This window comes from Artemia franciscana, chromosome 17 (genome assembly GCF_032884065.1).
Source record: "Artemia franciscana chromosome 17, ASM3288406v1, whole genome shotgun sequence".
Lineage (NCBI taxonomy): Eukaryota > Metazoa > Arthropoda > Branchiopoda > Anostraca > Artemiidae > Artemia > Artemia franciscana.
Genome location: NC_088879.1, coordinates 34,515,736 through 34,535,159, shown reverse-complemented (window position 1 = coordinate 34,535,159; position 19,424 = coordinate 34,515,736). Strand labels below are relative to the sequence as shown.

Genomic DNA, 19,424 nt, shown 5'->3' with positions numbered 1-19,424 from the left:
CCATAGCATCACTTTTTAGCGGGTTAAAGCGCACTATCTTCGACTTGTTCACATTAATCTCAAGATTTAGCTCCGTGCACTCTTAACTGGAAAGAACTAACGAAAATAAACTGAATATTTAATACATAAATATATTGGTTCCTGGACATCTCTGCAGTTCAACATTCCATTTCACTGTAATTTGTTTTTCAATGATACGAATATAAAAACAAGAGCTAAGAGCTCATATGACACTTGTGGCGTGGTCGGAAGAGCCAACAGCTCATATGACATGAGCTCTAGCAAAATTCTTAGAATCAATAGATTAATTTAAAAGGAAAATCAGAGGCTTAATGCCGGTCGGAATTTAAAATAAGAGCTCTGAGACACAAGGTCCTTCTAAATATCAAAATCCATTAAGATTCGATCACCCACTCGGAAGTTAAAACTACTTAATTTTTTCTGATTTTCCTCTCCCTTCAGCCCCCCCCCCCAGATGGTCGAATCGGGGAAAACAACTTTATCAAATCAATTTGTGCAGGTCCCTGAAACGCCTACCAATTTTCATCGTCCTAGCACGTCCAGATGCACTGAACTCGCCAAAGCACTGGACCCCTCCCCCTAACTCCCCCAGAGAGAGCGGATCCATACCGGTTATGTCAATCATGTATCTATGAGATTTGCTATTCTACTCGCCACGTTTCGTCCCGATCTCTTCACTCTAAGCGTTTTCCAAAATTTCCGGTTTTCCCCCTCCAACCCCCCCCCAATGTCTCAAGATTTAGTCGGGATTTAAAATAAGAGCTCTGAGACGTGATTTCCTTCTAAATATCAACTTTAAAAATACCATGCGAATGGTCACCCGTTCTTAAGTTAAAAATACCTCAGTTTTTCTAATTTTTCCGAATTAACACCCCCTTCAACTCCCCCAAAGAGAGTGGATTCAGTCTGGTTATGTCAATCACGTATCTAGGACTGCTTATTCTTCCCACCAAGTTTCATCCTGATCTCTCCACTCTAAGCGTTTTCCAAGATTTCCGGTCCCTCCCAACTCCCCCCCCCCAATGACAGTGGACCCGGTCGGGATTTAAAATGAGAGATCTGAGTTACGAGGTCCTTCTAAATATGAAATTTCATTAAAATTTGAGCACTCCTTCGTAAGTTAAAAATACCTCATTTTTTTCTAATTTTTCGAAATTAACCTCCCCCTAGCTCCCCCAAAGAGATGAATCGGTTCCAGTTATGTCAATCACGTATCTAGGACTTGTGCTTATTTTATCCACCAAGTTTCATCCCAATTCCTCCACTTTAACCGTTTTCCAAGGTATTAGGTTCCCCCCTCCAACTCCACCCAGTGTCACCGGATCCGGTCGGGATTTCAAATTTAAAATATCAAATTTCATTTAGATCCGATCACTTGTTCGTAAGTTAAAAATGCCTCAATTTTTTTATTTTTCAAAATTAACACCCCTCCAACTCCCCCAAAGAAAGCGAATTCCTTCCGGTTATGTCAATCATGTATCTCCGACTTCTGCTTATTCTTCCCACCAAGTTTCATCCTGATCTCTCCGCTTTAAGCGTTTTTGAAGATTTCCGGTCCCCCCATTGGGTCCGGTTGGGTGTTAAAATAATAGATCTGAGTTACGAGGCTCTTCTAATTATGAAATTTCATTAAGATCCAATTACTCTTTCGTAAGTTAAAAATACCTAATTTTTTCTAATTTTTCAGCATTTGCCCTCCCCCCAACTCCTCAAAAGAGAGAGAATCCGTTCCGGTTATGTCAGTCACGTATCTAGGACTAGTGCTTATTTTTCCCACCAAGTTTCATCCCGATGCTTCCACTCTAAGCGCTTTCCAAGATTTTAGGTTCCCCCTCCAACTCCCCCCAATATCATCAAATCCGGTTCGGGATTCAAGACGAGAGCTCTGAGACACGATATCCCTCTAAATATTAAATTTCATTAAGATCCGATCTCCTGTTCGTAAGTCAACAATACCTCATTTTTTCTTATTTTTCCGAATTAACCGTCCTCCCTCCCAGATGATCGAATCGGGGAAACGACTATTCCTAATTTAATCTGGTATGGTCTCTGATGTGTCTGCCCAATTTCATCGTCCTAGCTTATCTGGAAGTACCTAAACTAGCAAAACCGAGACCGACAGACGGACAGACCGACCGACCGACAGAATTTGTGATCGCTATATGCCACTTGGTATTTACCAAGTGGCATAAAAACCGTTATATTATATTTTGCTTTCAATAGATCACCAATGACGCGATAGGCTTCAAAATTTTTACGATTAGGGGAATGGGGCCGTAGCTTAACTCCTGTTTGTACTATTTTTTTTGTTTTAAGTTTCACTTGATTATTCAATTTAATTTTTACTTGTTTTGAGATTTTTTTTTCATATAATAAAAGCTTTTATTTAAATAAGGAGGAAACAAGTCTCGCGCAAGGGTATTTGAATTCGGGCGTCCACTAGTTGTTAAGTGATGGATAACCCGTTCCACTTACAGCTTATTTGCACGAATGGTATTTCGCTGAAAGGACCCTAATAATAGAAATGGGGTAACTGAGTGAGGAGCCCCTCAAATGATGAATACATGGCTCGATGAAAACACGATTCGCTGAAACCAACCCAATTCTTCAAAATATATATCATTTTGAACGAAATGTACTCGGTCACATTCAAGGTGTATAGAGGTTTTGAAAAGAAGGGAAAAGGTAACACTACTCTTATTTGTAAACTTTGGTTAGACTCGATGCATCATTTTTTGTTGTTCTGCTGTTCCTGAATAGACTCGAAATAAAATTGTTTTCAGTAAAGCGCATATGACGTTCTCGCCTTTTGAAGGATTAGATGGGTGGAGTACTCTTGCTAGTGCTAGTTTTTGTTCGTATCAAGTCTGGCTTGACCGTTCAACTATTGCGAAAGCAACGCTTTGATTTTATCGTTTTTTTTTTTTGTTTTTTTTTTCTAACATCCCGATTTCAGCTTATTCCTAGAAAGTGGTAAGGGGGTCTAACCTCTCCAGTTTTTACGGAAAGTGCAGACTTTAGGCTGGATTGATGAATATGACTTTGCATTTTGGAAAGCTTCGTAGAACTCTTGCCTGGGGCCAAAAAGGATGGTTTTTGTTTGTCCTTGAGCCAGAGCCTATAGTGTGTGAAGTGACTTGGAGTTTTATAGCCTATGTCAGAGAGAATTATCTGAGGTTATGCAGTCAAGCTTTCGTTTCATCAAACCATGTTTCTGCTTTTGAGTGGAAAGCTCCGTTCTAGCAGGCAAGCAGGCAGGCACCAGTTTCAAATTGAAGATGGACTAAAATCTATAAGTTTTAAATATATGTGGCAGTTACTCGGCCCCACAGCCGATATATCTTCTTTGAATGATAAATAGAAAAATTTACATAGACAAAATAGTGGGGACCGAAAGTGCTGCCTTCTTTTGTTTTTTACCCATTTCTGTTCGTGATTTCAGCTAAGTTTATCATTCGTTTTTTTGCACTTAGGATTGCGGTAGAGAAATGGTATCATATGTGCCTCATGAACTTTAAAAGTTTTCTCATTGCTAAAGAAATTAAAGTTTATCTTTTGCTCCTTTCTAAGTGATGACGTTATAAACTTGGCCTACGGCAAAAAAGTCAACTTTTGAACTGAGACAGATGGATTTTTTTTTCGACGGCATTCGATAGCTCTTGATGAGCTGATCAAAATATATATCATCCATTTTTTAGTAGAAAAATTCCTTCATGAGATATACCTGTTTGACAGTTTAAAGGGGTTGACAACTTCAGTAGTAAGGTACACACTGAAACCAAAAATAGGCCGATACAGAAATGGTATCAGATGTGCCTCTTAAACCTTAAAAGTTCTCTCATTGCTAAACAAATCAGAGTTTATCCTTTGCTCCTTTCTAAGTGATGAAGTTAGAAACTTGGCCTACGGCAAAAAAGTCAACTTTTGAACTAAGACAGATAGTTTTTTTTTCGACGGCAGTCGATAACTCTTGATGAGCTGAACAAAGTTTATGTCACCTCTTTTTTGGTAGAAAAATTCCTTCATGAGATATACCAGTTTGAAAGTCAAAGGGGTTGACAACTTCAGTAATAAGGTACATACTAAATCCAAAAATAGGCCGATACCAATTGTGAGACATAAAAGGGGAGTTTTTTTTTTAGCAACAATCGGCTGTTAGCTTATAATTATCTTTGGCAATGAGGAGTTCGCAACTTTCGCTAGTTGTTGTAAGTATTATTTGTTTCTGGAGTATTTGATGGTAAGACCAATTTGGTTCCGGTGGTAAGACATGCAGGGGACTTGTGAGTAATAATCGGCTGTTAGGCTGCAATCATCGTTAGCGATGAGGGGTTTGCAATTTTTGTGAGTTGGTGTACCTAGTTGTTATTTTAAGATCCTTACAGATTAACAGTTTCAGCGTTTAATCCAAGCGAGGAAACAAAACCAAAGTGTTGCTCTCGCAACACTTTACTCAGCGAAGCCGAACAAAGGTTGCTGCAATAGCACACGTTGGCCATGCAACGTAGATCTAATTTAAATTCTACTCGTTTTTGGATTCTTCTATTGATTCTTAGCAATAAATGTTCGCTTTACACCTAATGTAATTTTTCATGTTAATTTCTGTTCATTTAGGATTTCTTTTATTCGTTGATAGTAATTTCTGTTCGTTTTGCCTTTGAATTATTATAGGACTTTATTTATGCTCATTTAGGCCTTAATATTGGTGTGTTCTTTTCTTTGAAGAACCCTTTTACGGAAAACTGACTACAAGTAAGGAGCGACTCGACTCAATAGGAACCAAAACTTCAAAAACAGAATTTTGATAACAATAGATACATCAAAAGAATTTTTATGCTGATTTTATACTGATTACTAAGACCTTTTATGCTGATTCTAAATATGTAAAATTCATAAGTATAATGTTAACCATCAAAAGCTACGATTCTGGGAAAATTTGCTGGTTTTCGAAAAAAGGGGGAACCGCACCCGAAGAGTCGCACAATCTTGACCAGAATCCCGCCGTTAGATTCAGCATATCAGAGAACCTTACCTCAGAGGTTTCCAGATCCTATCTACGAAGATATAGATTTTTTGGCCAGAAGAATGATCATGGATGTTTTTTTTTCTTGAGGTGATCGTATCAAAGCATTGGCTCTGGAAGTTCCAGAGAGGGCTCATTTGAATGAAAACCAAAGTTGTACTGCCAATAGAGGGTAACTATCCCTCTCCTGTCCCCATTTTTCCCAAAGACATCTGATCAAAACTTTTAGATAAACCAGTTGGTTCAGCATAGTTGAAAAGTCCTAGAAAATTGGTTTAGGGGATGACAAGAGTGCCCTTGATCCCTGAGGAAAGAGCTGTAAGTCACATAATTTGTCCGTTGTTTGCATAGCCTTTATTAAATGTTATTGGGAAATGTATGGTCATTTTTGGGGGTAAGATATCCTGTGAGGGGAATAGTTTTTTTTGGGGGAAAGAAAGTTTCCAGGAAATATTTTGCACGGGGGAGGGAAGGAGATATCCTGGCATGATTTTAAAAATGGTCAGAAATTGAATAAAAAAAAGGAGTTTTTTTTCTGAAGGTAATTAATCTTCCAAACAGAGGCAAGAAATCTATATTGAACATTAGGAAGTCTTGTATTCCCCAAACCCATCGCTTTTGTTCCTTTTTTTGTTTATTTTACCTTTTATGTTTACGATGTCTCTGGTTTTTTGTTTTCATGTTTTGTCACTCTTTGTTTAAGGTGTCTTTTTGGTCTACAAATAAATTATCACTACGTCATATTAGCATTGTCATACTTTTTCTCTCTTTTCTTGTTTTCCTCTGTTTACGAATTCATACTGTTCTTTCTTGTTTTGTGCTTCATTTTCTGTTATGTATTTTTTTTGTCAACCAATAGATAGTCACCAGATTCTCTGCCTAATACTGAACATTTTTTCTAGTTATTTGAGTATTGCCGAGGCGCTGCCAAATTACGGCGTTCATTTCTATGAAGTAAAAGACAAAAGAAATGTTCCCTGGTGGCTTGGCGTCAGTTTCAAAGGGATTGGCCAGTATGACCACACAGATAGAAAACGACCACGGAGGGTAAGATCTCTCCAATATTCGTATCTATTCTATTAATAGGTCATCAAAAAATTATTACGGTTGGACCATAAATTAATTTTAAAAATGATAAATTTATTCAAACGAACAATTCATGTTTATTAAATATTATTTATTAAAAACTCATAAAATTAAACCTGATAAGTTATCACGAGAAAATGCATGACTATTTCATAAGTTTTTTTTTTAATTTTCTTGAATTTCTTTTTTAAAAATCTAAAGTTCGGAACAAGCTTGTTTTTAATAGATAGCCTACATGAAAACATTTTTGGAAGAAAACGAAGACAGACGTGCACACGTATCACATTTATCGAACACTAGAAAATGCATGATTATTTTATAAGCCTTTTTTAATTCTCTTGAATTTCTTTTTTAAAGATCAAATGTTCCGAATAAACTTGTTTTTAAAAGATAGACTACATGAAAACATTTTTGGAAGAAAACGAAGACAGACGTGCACAGGTATCAAATTTATCGGTCGCCAAACAGTCGCTAAGTTGAATGTCTGCATTATAAAGCTTTTGTCTGTAATAAAAACATTGTAATGCACAAGCAGATAAATCAATCATTGGCGTCAATTTGTGGTATTTGGGCTCCATTTGCTTCTCCCCTCCCGTCCCAGGTTTTTAGAAATTTGTTTTTCAGGGGGGAGGTATATTCATTGAAGAATGCTTTTTTTGATGTTTTCATTGAAATAAAATTTTACAAAATTGATACAGTTTTTCAGCCCCCTAGATTTTAAAAAATATATTTACCCTGTCTTATTTCCGTGAATTGATGCGGCTGGTGGCAATCTATTAAACACCTGAACAACTGGTTTTGCCTGCCCCAAACACCTTCGGTATTTCAAAAAATATAAGGAACTTGTTAATGCATACGCTGTTTGTAGCCTAATATAATTTCTTACATTTAAGAGTTAGATCAACACAATGCTTAATACTATTTAAATAAATTGCCACAGGTATGGCTTGTTGATTCTTTTTAATTTGCATTTATTTTCTAAATACTGGGATAGAAAAGTGTGATTTTGACAATGCATATTGTGTTCAGTAAAGTACAAATTATGGTTTAAAATCGGTAGTGGAGCGTAAGCCAAGTAATTTTTGTAATAATGTGTGTCCATCTTAAGTTCGGCCTTTAGCATATGCTAATTGCTGCTCTTTTAAGTCAAAAACTCGTTGAAATCTGGTCCCTCTCGGGCTTTAACTGGGGACGACTAACCATAAGGATTTTCTATCTAAATAGAAATGTTTGAATATTGAAAATTAGTAATTGAAAACTTCCTTCCATCCCATTAAAAGACGCCCTGCTTTTCACTTGGTCCTAGTCTGTTGGCCGACAAGGATGATCTTTGGTAATCTCTCATCCTTCATCCGCAAAACGTGTCCTAGCCATCTCAACCTTTATGTCATTAAAGCCCTAGAAAGTGGGATTGAACCAATTTTTTCGTACAGCTTGCTGTTACAGATAAGGTTAGTTAGTCAGGTGCCCAAGACGGCCCCTAGGTAACTTCTCTGGAAAATATCTAGCAAATTTTTCTCATTTTTTCGGAGTGCCCACGCTTCAGAACCATTCTTGACCACTATCATCACTAGCTTCCAATATTCTAGACTGGGTTCGCAGACTTATCTTCCTATTCTTCCAAACTATTTTTCAACTGTAAAAAAAAAACTATAAAAACGTGGGCCTTGGCTATTCTATTTTTAAGATCTTACCACATCCAACGGCTTTACTAATAGTACTACCTGGTTAAATGAAGCTGTCCACTTGATCGATCTTCTCGTTACGCAAAGTAGCCTCTTCACCTGCACTTATTCCTTGTCTTAGCGACTTAGTCTGTTTAACATTAATTTTCAAACCTATTCTTGTACCCTGAACTCGCAAAACCTATAAGAATTTATTCATTTTGCTAACTTTTTCATATAGGATGCTTAAATCGTCAGCATAAGAGTTTAACTTCCCCAGTTGATTCTGTGTTTTCCCATTGCCTTTACTGTGCTTCTAAGGACAAAGTGCATCAAAATGATCCATGTAAATGGAGACTCAACCCTGCTTAACTCCAGATATAATACGAAACCAGCTACTTTCAAAGCACTATTATAGGAGGGTAGCTTTAAATAGCAAAAACGCACTGTATGATTGTTACGATTTATCCGGCAAAGTGAAAAAAGTTGCCTGTGCCATTCAACCTGTTGATACTCCTAGAGCAGCGGCACATGCAGCTTGGGGTCGTCCAGTTCCTCCGGGACATCCAATCAGCTCGGGGACGTCCTTGGTCCATGTCTGTCCCTAAAATGCCATGTCCTCTTACGATATACGACTTGTTTTTTTGTTTAAGCTGTTAGATCTTTTTAAATTAGTCTTCTGAATTTCAGTCCCTGCATTAAATGTGCTGACAGACTGTACTGTTCAGAGATAATAGTTTTGCCTCTGAGGAGCCACCTGTCTCCTATGAATTGCAATTAAAAAAAAAAAAAAAAAATAATAATGAAAGAATGTCCGCAGTTATGACTGTCTTGACTGACTTCCGAAATAAGTTGAATGTAGGCGAAAATATATAGTTAACAAAAAAAATAGGGTGAAATCAATCCAAAAAGGCCCAAATGACGTCTGTTGTTAAACTAGGCGCAATTCAGAGTTAAGAACCAAGACATATGTTTTATTGCTTACTAATGACGGGTAAACAAGATGTGCAAACCCCTGGGTTAGCGTAAAACGTGTAAATCAGTGAAATAATTATTAAAAAAATACAGCTTTCTTGGTTTCGTAGGACAAAAAATACGCGCAGACGTAACCTAACGACCTTTTTATTCATGAACATTAGTTGTCACTTGTTATCGATGACGCCATGACCCAGAAAACATCCAATTTATTCCTATGTGCTGTTTTTTTTCAGGACTTTCCCTATTGGGAAATGGGGGGGGGGCTTTACAATAATTGGGAGTATGACATTATAGGCCAAACTTACCTAAAATCTGAAGATTTTTATGTGCAGGAGGTGGGCATGATGTCTCATAATGTGTATTTTCATCAGTTTTCTAGCGGATCCTTCGACCTATGATCTTATTGTTCTTATCCCTCCTTTGTTTTATGTACGACAATTGGCATTGGGCTAGTTTCGGGCTAGCTGGAGCCATATCTATGACGTGATAAAAAAGAAAAGTAAGAATATAAACGAGGAATAATTTTGTGTAAAGCAGAAAGCCAACCAAATATTTCATCTGACACCTCTGCTTAGCTGTCCTCTTTGGGGGAGCTTCTCCACTATCCGAACCGTGAAAAGCATTGGTTTGAATTTATGCATCCGTACTACGTTTTGTTTTTCTATAATACGTCTTTGAGTATCTGTTCCCATCATGGGGTAGGGATTAGCTCCTTTTACCCCTAATAGTTGTAGTAATGGTTGCTTGTGTATTCCACAAAGTTTTTGCCTGGTTATCATGATCCCTGCGTTTAATAGGGTAAATAGTTCCGCCGGAAAAGCATTTTCCAGGAGTCTAATATTTCATGCATCTAGAGAGGGTATCACTGAACCACCACTTGTTGAGTATTTTATTCCCCCTCGTTTGTCATTCAAGTTTCCCTTATATCCTTTTATATTTATTCATTCTGTATCTTAGCTTCCGGATTCTACAAGAAAATGCGGAGAATTGAGACACCATTGAGGGTATTGTGCGAGTTTTCTTGGGCGTAAAACTTGTTTTGTCTTTAATTGAGTTTTAGGCATTTCTGGCTGATTGATTTATTGAGTGTACCTTTTTGTTGGGTATAACAGGGGTGGTAATTACATCTGACAACCGTGAGTAGGGTTTTTCAAAGGAGTTGATATGATGTCCCCTACAGTCATTTCTCGTATTTGTTCACCATTATATATCCACTGTTTTAACTTGCCAGTTCTGTTTGGTACTTATTTGGAAATTATATTGCTGATGTAAGTTGATTTTAATTTTTGTATCATATCAGTAACAGACACAAACGGAAGTAAGGTGGAGGTGTTTTTATGGGTTAAGAAATCGCACGTTGTCATTCACAAATGTGCCGTCACTTTGGATTCACAAATGTGCCGTCGCTTACCTTTATGCATTTTCATGGTTCCAAAATAATTTTTCCAATTAGCTGCATATTGAGATAGTTATAAAATATGGTACTAATGTATTATACCGCCAACACTGAAGAAGTGAAGTTAGGTTTAATACTAATGAAAAATACCTAAACACAATAAAAATATGATGCTTTAGAAACAAATTTGGGCTATTTATTTGCACATGGGGGGGTCTAATCCCCACCCTAATGCGCAAATATATAGTCAAATTTTATAATTCCAATGTAATATGTCGCCCGCCACTTGTCTTACACTGAGCATAAGCTAATTGCTTCTTAAAATAGACAGATTAAACTCGTGGTATGGTTCTCGACTTTTACACAGCGTAAACTTGAGTGTTGTCGGTATAATAAATAAGCACCTGAAATATACATATTTTCAAAATCGAAATTTCATCCACATTCCAAATATATCGTGCATTTGCCTTGCAAATGAACATTATCCCCCCCCCATTATCAATTATATAGCGTGAATTTTATTTATCCACTGAATTCTCAATGTGTCACTCTTTCTTCAAATTCGTTTAACGGTTTATCAAAGAAGCAGAAAATTCAATGGATATATAAAATTCAGGCTATATTTTTGACCATAAGCGGAGGGAGGGGGAGGATAAAATTCATTTGCTATGCAAATAAATGTTAGATTTTAATTCAGGATGAAACTTCTACGTGTTCTTTTTGTCTTTTTTTTTCATTCATATTGTCAATATCTAATGAATGTTTGTCTACGTTAGTGATAGCCAATGAGAATTTAGTAATATATATCTTTTCATGATATATATATATATATATATATATATATATATATATATATATATATATATATATATATATATATATATATATATATATATATATATATAAATATATAAATATATATATGAGTAGGGTTAAGGCCTCATTCAAGTGCTGGTCTATATTAATCACTAATTTAGGAAAACAGTCTTCCTTTTCTCCTTCTGTCTCATATACATGTCTATATATATATATATATATATATATATATATATATATATATATATATATATATATATATATATATATATATACATATATATATATATATATATATATATATATATATATATATATATATATATATATATATATATATATATATATATATATATTTAGGGGAGAGGGGGGAAACCACACGGGGGCGACTCCGTACGTTTGACCTCTTGTCTAAAGTTTTAAAGCTAATCCATTCAAGAAATTCTCACTAGATGCCCTTCTTGTAACGCGCACATTTGGTGCAAGTTTTAAATTTTGGATAAAAAAGACAACCGAGGAAAGAGATAAGGAAGTTTTCATATGCTTGCTGGAAATCCTGACACTTGTAGTCTTTGTCAAATATTTTCTAAGTTATTATAGCTCTTGGGCCGTAAGTTAGCTAGATCAAACAAGTTATACACCTAGTATTTGCATGACAATTTTTATTAGTAAATATCAGGCCGCTATCTACGAAAAAATAAATTTTCAAAAGGACATCAACATGGGGCAACTCCGGACACTTTCTTGGGGGCGATTCTGGACACTTTTCTGGACCTCCATCCCTTACTGACGGAAGTTTTTTGTAACTTAGAAAATGGAATTATGCGCAGCTGTAGGCAGAACATTGGTAAAATTGATAGTGTTCCTGTTGTGTTATAGAGGACCTGAAGTAAGTCTATATTGCGGGAGTATCAGTGAGTTTGAGACTGGTGAAGCGGAAAGCTTGTGCTTGTCAGGTTTATGGTGGGAAAGAAGCAAAACTCTGCTGTTTCCTATGTTGGTGAAGTTGAAGAAATAAGTGGCACAGTAGGAGAAATGGACTACCTGCGCAAGTCTAGTGGGAATTTCATCTTCCCTGAATGTCGAGATTGTCCATAAACTGACTTTCAAGAAATTATCATGAAGCTTCCCTCACCGGTTTCAATAGGAAGAACTGGTCGAACAGCCAAAGGTCTTATATTTGGCCCAATTTCCCACAAAATAAATTTAATGCTGCATTTAACTTGTATATTATTTGAATTAAATGTTAATATCATCTGAATTAAGTATTACAAACATTAATTACCGAATATCTGGAAGGGCCCCATGTATGTCCGAAGTCAACCCCTGGTTGAGGCAACTTTGGACACTTGAAAAGGTCACACGTTTTTAGGTCTGTCCAAGAAATAACTTGATGGATGTCATTTAAACAAATCACCAAGAAAAGTGAATAATTGTAATTTTATATATATATATATATATATATATATATATATATATATATATATATATATATATATATATATATATATATATATATATATATATATATATATATATATATATATATATATATATATATATATATATATATATATATATATATATATATATTTATATATATTATATATATATATATATGTATATATATATATATATATATATATATATATATATATATATATATATATATATATATATATATATATAGAAAAGGATATATATTTATCCTTTGGCATCAAGCCAAAAAAAAAATCTTAAAAGAAAAAAAACTTTTTTTATATAGCCTAATTAGAGATTTCGTTTACTTTTTCTATTTTCCCCTTTCCTTTCGTTTTTATGGCACTTGGTATTAACCAAGTGACATATAGCAATCGCAAATTCTGTCAGTCTGTCTGTCGGTCCCGGTTTTGCTACTTTAGGCACTTCCAGATAAGCTAGGACGATGAAATTTGGCAGGTGCATCAGGGACCGGACCAGATTAAATTAGAAATAGTCATTTTCCTGATTCGACCATCTGGAGGGGGGGAGTGGGGACCGCTAATTCGGAAAAAATAGAAAAATAGAAGTGTTTTTAACTTATGAACGGTTGATCAGATCTCAATGAAATTTGATGTTTGGAATTAAATTAGAAATAGTCTTTTTCCCGATTTGACCATCTGGAGGGGGGAGTGGGGGACCGCTAATTCGGAAAAAATAGAAAAACTGAAGTGTTTTTAACTTACGAACGGTTGATCAGATCTTAATGAAATTTGATATTTGGAAGGATACCTCGTCTCAGAGCTGCTATTTCAAATCCCGACCGGATCTGGTGACTTTGGGGGGGGGCTGGGAGGGGGAAACCTAAAATGTTGGAAAACACTTGGAGTGGAGGGATCGGGATGAAATTGGGTGGGAAAACAAGCACAAGTCCTAGATACATGATTGAAATAAACGGAACGGATTCGCTCTCTTCGGGGTAGTTGGGGAGAGGGGGTTAATACTGAAAAATGAGGTACTTTTAACTTACGAACGGGTGATCGGATCTCAATGAAATTTGATATTTAGAAGGATATCGTGTCTCGAACTCTTATTTTAAATCCCAACAGGATCTGGTAACATTGGGGGGAGTTTGGGGTGGGGGAACCTAAAATCATGGAAAACGCTTAGATTGGAGGGATCGGGATGGAACTTGGTGGGAAAAATTAGCAGAAGTCTTAGACATGTGATTTAAATAATTGGAACGGATCAGCTCTATTGGGGGGGGGGAGTTAATTCTAAAAAATTAGATAAAAAGACGTATTTTTAACTTACGAAGGAGAGATCGGATCTTCATGAAACTTCATATTTAGAAGGACCTCGTAACTCAGATCTCTTATTATAAATCTCAACCGGATCCAGCGTCATTGGGGGGGGCGGCAGTTGGGGGGGACCGGAAATCTTAGAAAATACTTAAAGCGGAGAGATCAGGATGAAACTGGATGGGAAGAATAAAAACCTGTCTAAGATACGTGACTGACATAGCTGTATCTGCTCTCTTTGGTGGAGTAGGGGGGGGGGGGGTAATTTTGAAAATTGAGGTATTTGTAACTTCCGAAAGGGTGACCAGATCTTAATGAAATTTCATATTTAGAAGGATCTTGTGCTTTAAAGCTCTAATTTTAAATTCCGACCAGATCCTGTGACATTGGGGGTATTTGGTGGGGGAAACCAGATTTTTTTGGGAAACGTGAAAATTGGGGTATTTTTATCTTACAAATAGGTGATCGGATCTTAATAAAATTTGATATTTAGAAGGAATTCATGTCTCAGAGCTCTTATTTCAAATCCCGACCAGATCTTTTGACATTGGGGGGAGATGGAAAAAACTTGGAGTGGAGGAATCTGGATGAAGCTTGGTGGATAGAATAGTCAAATGTCCTTGATACGTGATTGACGTAACCGTACTTGATTCGCTCTTTTCGGGAGAGTTGGGGGGAGGGGTTCAGTGATTTAGGGAGTTTGGTGGTTCTGGACGTGCTAGGACGATGAAAATTGGTAGGCGTGTCAGGGAGCTGTACAAATTGACTTGATAAAGTCGTTTGCCCAGATTCGACCATCTGGGGGGCTAAAGGAAGGAGAAAAATCAGAAAAAATTAGGTATTTATAACATACGAGTGGGTGATCGGATCTTAATGAATTTTGATATTTAGAAGGACATCATGACTCAGAGCTCTTATTTTAAATCCTGACCGGCATTAAGCCTTTGATTTTCCTTTTTAAATCAATCTATTGATTCTTAGAATTTTGTTAGAGCTCATACCATATGATCTCTTGGCTCTTGTTTTCTATTTTAATTCTTTAAACTTGAATAGATATGAGTGTATTATGGTTTACATCTAGGTTAATGTTTTTTTTTTTTTTTTTTATCTTGTTCTAGATATTTCTTTGGAACCAGCTTGAAAATCTTTATTTTAGAGACAAGAAATTTTCCATTGAAGTTCATGATGTGAAAAAGTAAGTTGTATTTCAATTTTTTTGTTTTAAGTTGCATAGTTTTGGGTACTTGATATGAACCTATTGGTTTCCTAAAATTATATGCGTTCTCTTTTCTTCCTCATCTTTTTACCTTTCCATCCTATGCATAAGCTTTTGGTTCTATTGTTTCCTCTCTTTCTATCTTAGTTTATAACTTATTGATTTTTGCAAAACAGCGTCTTAATAGGTACACAAATACTGAACCCTTAGATTGCGGCTCGGTAGATTTTTTCTGGGAGCCCGAAGGATTGCTTTGCCTTTCGGTACTTGTATATTATAGCGACCACACTCAAGATGTAAAGTTAGGTTAATTATAATAAAATGTATCAAAATATGATGAAAATATAATACTTTAGTAACAAAATTATGGAAACTACAACAGAGAAATATGGAAAGCGGGAGAAGCCAGAAAGCATTATATTAAATACCTAACCAACTCTATACTCTACCTTGATTAGGTATATTAAATATTTAATTAAAATATGCCTGCATAGTAGTTAGTCTCACTCAGACTAAGCTGATTATCTCCAAGTGCACACAGAGAAACTGGTTTGTAACAGATCAAGAGCAATAGTGTGGTCCCTATAATGCACATGCACCTGCCTTTCTACCGGAGGCGAACGGAATATTTAATTCCCATGCCCACCTTTTTCGGCTCCACGCATGTGATCTATTGCAAAAAGTGGTCTATTCCACGTAGTGGCCTACTCCAAAAACCATAGGGCTTGATTTGGGCCTCACCTATGGTTTTTGTGTTTAGGTCTATTCTTGTTTTTAATAGGATTTATCGCCCCTCCTTTTTCTCTCCACGTACACATGCCTATTCCTTCGCCTGCTCTTTTCTATTTATTTTTTCTTCATTCTGGCATGCTATAATAATCTTTATGTAATAAACAACTATGAATTCCCATTCGTTTTTTTTTCTTGCACTTTTGCTAAGCAGTATAACCTCCTATTGTTTCTATCAATTGACGAAGAAAGCTAATGATTGTGAGGAATTGATTTATGTAACCTTAACCTTTAGTGAAATTCAAAAGAAGGCTAATAGGTTGTATTATTGCTGAGTCGCGGGAAAAAATTGTTCTTGACACCACTTGAAAGGTGAAAATAATTGTGCCTTGTAATTGTGCTAACTTATATTCATTCATGTCAGATCAAAATTGTGAACAATATCAATCTAGTTTAGTCCGACTGCTGCTACTGTCATTAACACATCATTGATCACCAAGCCACCTGAGGTCAACACAGCTCATAGACTCCTCATCAGATCAAAATCGTGAACAATATCAATCTAGTTTAGTCCGACTGCTGCTACTGTCATTAACACATCATTGATCACCAAGCCACCTGAGGTCAACACAGCTCATAGACTCCTCATCAGATCAAAATCGTGAACAATATCAATCTAGTTTAGTCCGACTGCTGCTACTGTCATTAACACATCATTGATCACCAAGCCACCTGAGGTCAACACAGCTCATAGACTCCTTCCTTTTCAATTTATTCAAAGCTTCTCTCTTTAGCCTCTCTGATGTGGTTCTGATTTTCTTTCAGTTCTTTATTACGACCCCTTTCTGCCCTATTCAAGCACAATTGGTTTTCATTTGACCCCAAATGGGTGGCCAAAAAGTATAATCCTTGGCTATCTTTCATTTATCACTCGTGAATCATGGTCTAACCATCTTAAGCTTTCTTTCAGTGCAGAAATTGTGATCCGACTCAAATATTTTGGAAAGCTTACTGTTTGATATATGGTTAGTTGAAATAGTATCTCAAGCTATCCCGACATAACTCCTTATGAATACATTCAACAAGTTTTACTAAGCCTTTCGAAACGTCCACTTTTCCAAGCCATGCCTAAATATTGGCATAACCGTGGTTTCCAATATTCTATTGTTTAGTTCTTAGATCTGTATTTCCATTCTTCCTTGCATTTTTCAACCGTGGATAAACACCTTGTACCTTGGCTAATCTTACTTACTTGTACTTGCGGCGGGAATCAAACTTTTCCATCGCGCCCGACACCTATGACCTTCTAGATCTGTTTGGACCATATAGTGGGGTGTTCTGACAGCTGCTTCGCAAGTGGCGGCCATTGGGCTGCCAATATATGAATGCACTTTTTGAACCCTCCAATAGGTTCAAGATCTGATTTAACCAGGCAAGTACCTTCAAAAAATTATTTAAAAAGAGTAAATTTATTTTCAGAAAATAAATTCGTTACTCTATTTTTCGACATAATTGCCAAGTTTGTTCGAACACTTATCATACCTCTCAACCAATTTTAAAATACCCTCTTGATAAAAACTTGGCGCCTGCTTCGATAACCAATAATTCACTTCCGTTTTCCCGTCGTCGTCATCACTGTAACCGTTGCCACTGAGGGCGTTGTTCGAGGTTTAGAAACGGATAGTAATCACTTGGAGCAAGATCAGGACTCTAGGGTGGGTGTTCTAAAAGCTTCCCAGCTAAAACTTTACAACAAATTGCAGGTCTGACCTGCTGTGTGAGGTTTGCATTGTCATGAAGAAGGACAATTCCCTTTGTCAGAAAGCCACGTCTTTTGTTTTGAATCGCTCTACGTAGATTTCTGAGGGTTTGGCAGTGTGTTTCAGCATTGATAGTGGTTCCTCGTCGCATGAAGTTGACCAACGAAACGCAATGTCTATCCCAAAACACCGATGCCATGATTATGCACCGGGACAGAGTCTGTTTGGTCTTCACCTTTGCAGGAGAGTGTATGTGTCTTTAATACCACACTTTTTTCAAGCAGTAACAAAGAAAAGCTACTATTTAGCCGAGACCCTATTCGGTCAATTTGAAATACATAATTAACAATACATAAACATCAAATTAATTTAAAATTGACAGTCCTGCTTCCACACTTGTTTGGTGGTTGAGACTCGCCGGTAGATTCTTGGCGCACGGTGCGTATCCATTGTTGAACACTTACCTTATCCGATCAAACTCCCACCAAAACTAGCACTATCGTAATTTTTGCCGTATTGACGTTACTTTAATAAAAAGTTAATTGGAAATGTACCTCTCAATTTAGTCCTGTTTTATGTTTTGACAAAAACAAATGAACGTGGCAATGCATAAACCAGTTTCTGTCCAAGTATTATTTTTATATTTACTCAATAAACTGTAATATTCTGCAAATTATTCGGGGGGAGGAGGGTTAATTATTCGGGGGGGGGGGAAGTAGGCATCCCTTTGCCTACTTCCTCCCGCCTCCCGAACGAAGCCTATGTATCCACTCGATCGATTTTCTCTTACTTAATATCACATCTTCACTCTCATTAATTTCCTCGTCTTAGGGGTGAGTCTGCTTAACGTTAATTCCGAACCCATTCTTGCACCCTGAACCCTCAAAGCCTTCACATAATTATTCATTTCGTCTACAATTTTATACAGGACACTGAGATCATCTGTCTAATCTGAGTTCGATAGAAAATTGCCTTCCTATTTCCCTGTTCCTTAGAACAAAGTCCATCAGAATAATCCTAATAATCGGATATAGGATCCGACCTTAAAAGGAGTAATATTATTCTCGTAATGCTTATCAATTTAGCTTGCGTTATTATGTACGAGGTGTGTTTTTTTTAATTAAGGTCTGTTTATTGTAGACACTAGTAGTTCCCAAGCACACAGAAAGAGCGCGTGCGTCGTGTACTAGCATGTCTCTGGAACAACTGTGCCAAGTTTCAGCTGTGTAGCTAACCTTTATGGTTCTTTCAAAATGTTTAAAAATATCAATTCGCCCGCCGCGTGTGAGGTTCGCTCAGTGATACGGTTCTGCTGCAGAAATTCATCGACAGATTTGCGAAGTGTACGGTGATACTATTATAAGTGAAAGGAAAGTGAGTAAGTGGGTACAAAAATTCAAAGATGGCCGTTACAACGTCCATGATGAGGTCCACCCCTGTCGCCCTTCTTTGATTACAGACAAATTGCTGGTATCAGTTTAAGTGAGAATTCGTGACAACAGACGCTTCACCATAACTGGTCTGTCAAATGAATTTCCCGAGGTTTCGAGGTCAATGCTTTGCTATATTGTTTCCTAAAATGTACAGTTTCTGCAACAGGGCTCCTGTTGGGTCCCGAAACTCCTAGGAGAGGACCGCAAAAACCAAAGATTTGAGCGTGCAATGAAGTTCTTGACTCGTTATCACGAAGAAAGTGATGGCTTTTTGAGTCAGATCGCTACTGGAGACGAAACATGGGTTTCGCGCATCACGCCCGAATCAAAGCAACACAGTGTGGAATAGAGACACACACACTCTCCTGTATAGGTGAAGGCAAAACAGACTCATGTCATGACATCGGTGTTTTTGGATAAGCATTTGATTTCGTTGATCAACTTCATGCAATGAAGAACCACTATCAATGCAGAAGCATACTGTCAAACCTTCAGAAAGTTACGTAGAGCGATTCAAAACAAAATAAGTGGCATTCTGACAAA

At 36.8% G+C, this 19,424-nt stretch overlaps 2 protein-coding genes across 4 annotated transcripts in view; one reads left to right on the top strand and one right to left on the bottom strand.

Annotated features, from left to right (window-relative positions):
* The window catches only part of LOC136038173 (protein OPI10 homolog), a 466,996-nt gene that overhangs the window by 102,908 nt on the left and 344,664 nt on the right, over positions 1-19,424 (bottom strand). The gene's annotated exons all lie outside the window — the stretch shown is intronic.
* LOC136038170 (FERM domain-containing protein 4A-like) overlaps positions 1-19,424 on the top strand; it is a gene marked incomplete at its 3' end in the record, with an annotated part of 135,745 nt that overhangs the window by 85,470 nt on the left and 30,851 nt on the right. For all 3 annotated transcript variants that reach the window (XM_065721238.1, XM_065721237.1, XM_065721236.1), the window contains 2 exon segments: positions 5,947-6,091; positions 14,862-14,938. In XM_065721238.1, coding sequence (XP_065577310.1) covers positions 5,947-6,091; positions 14,862-14,938 — 222 coding nt within the window.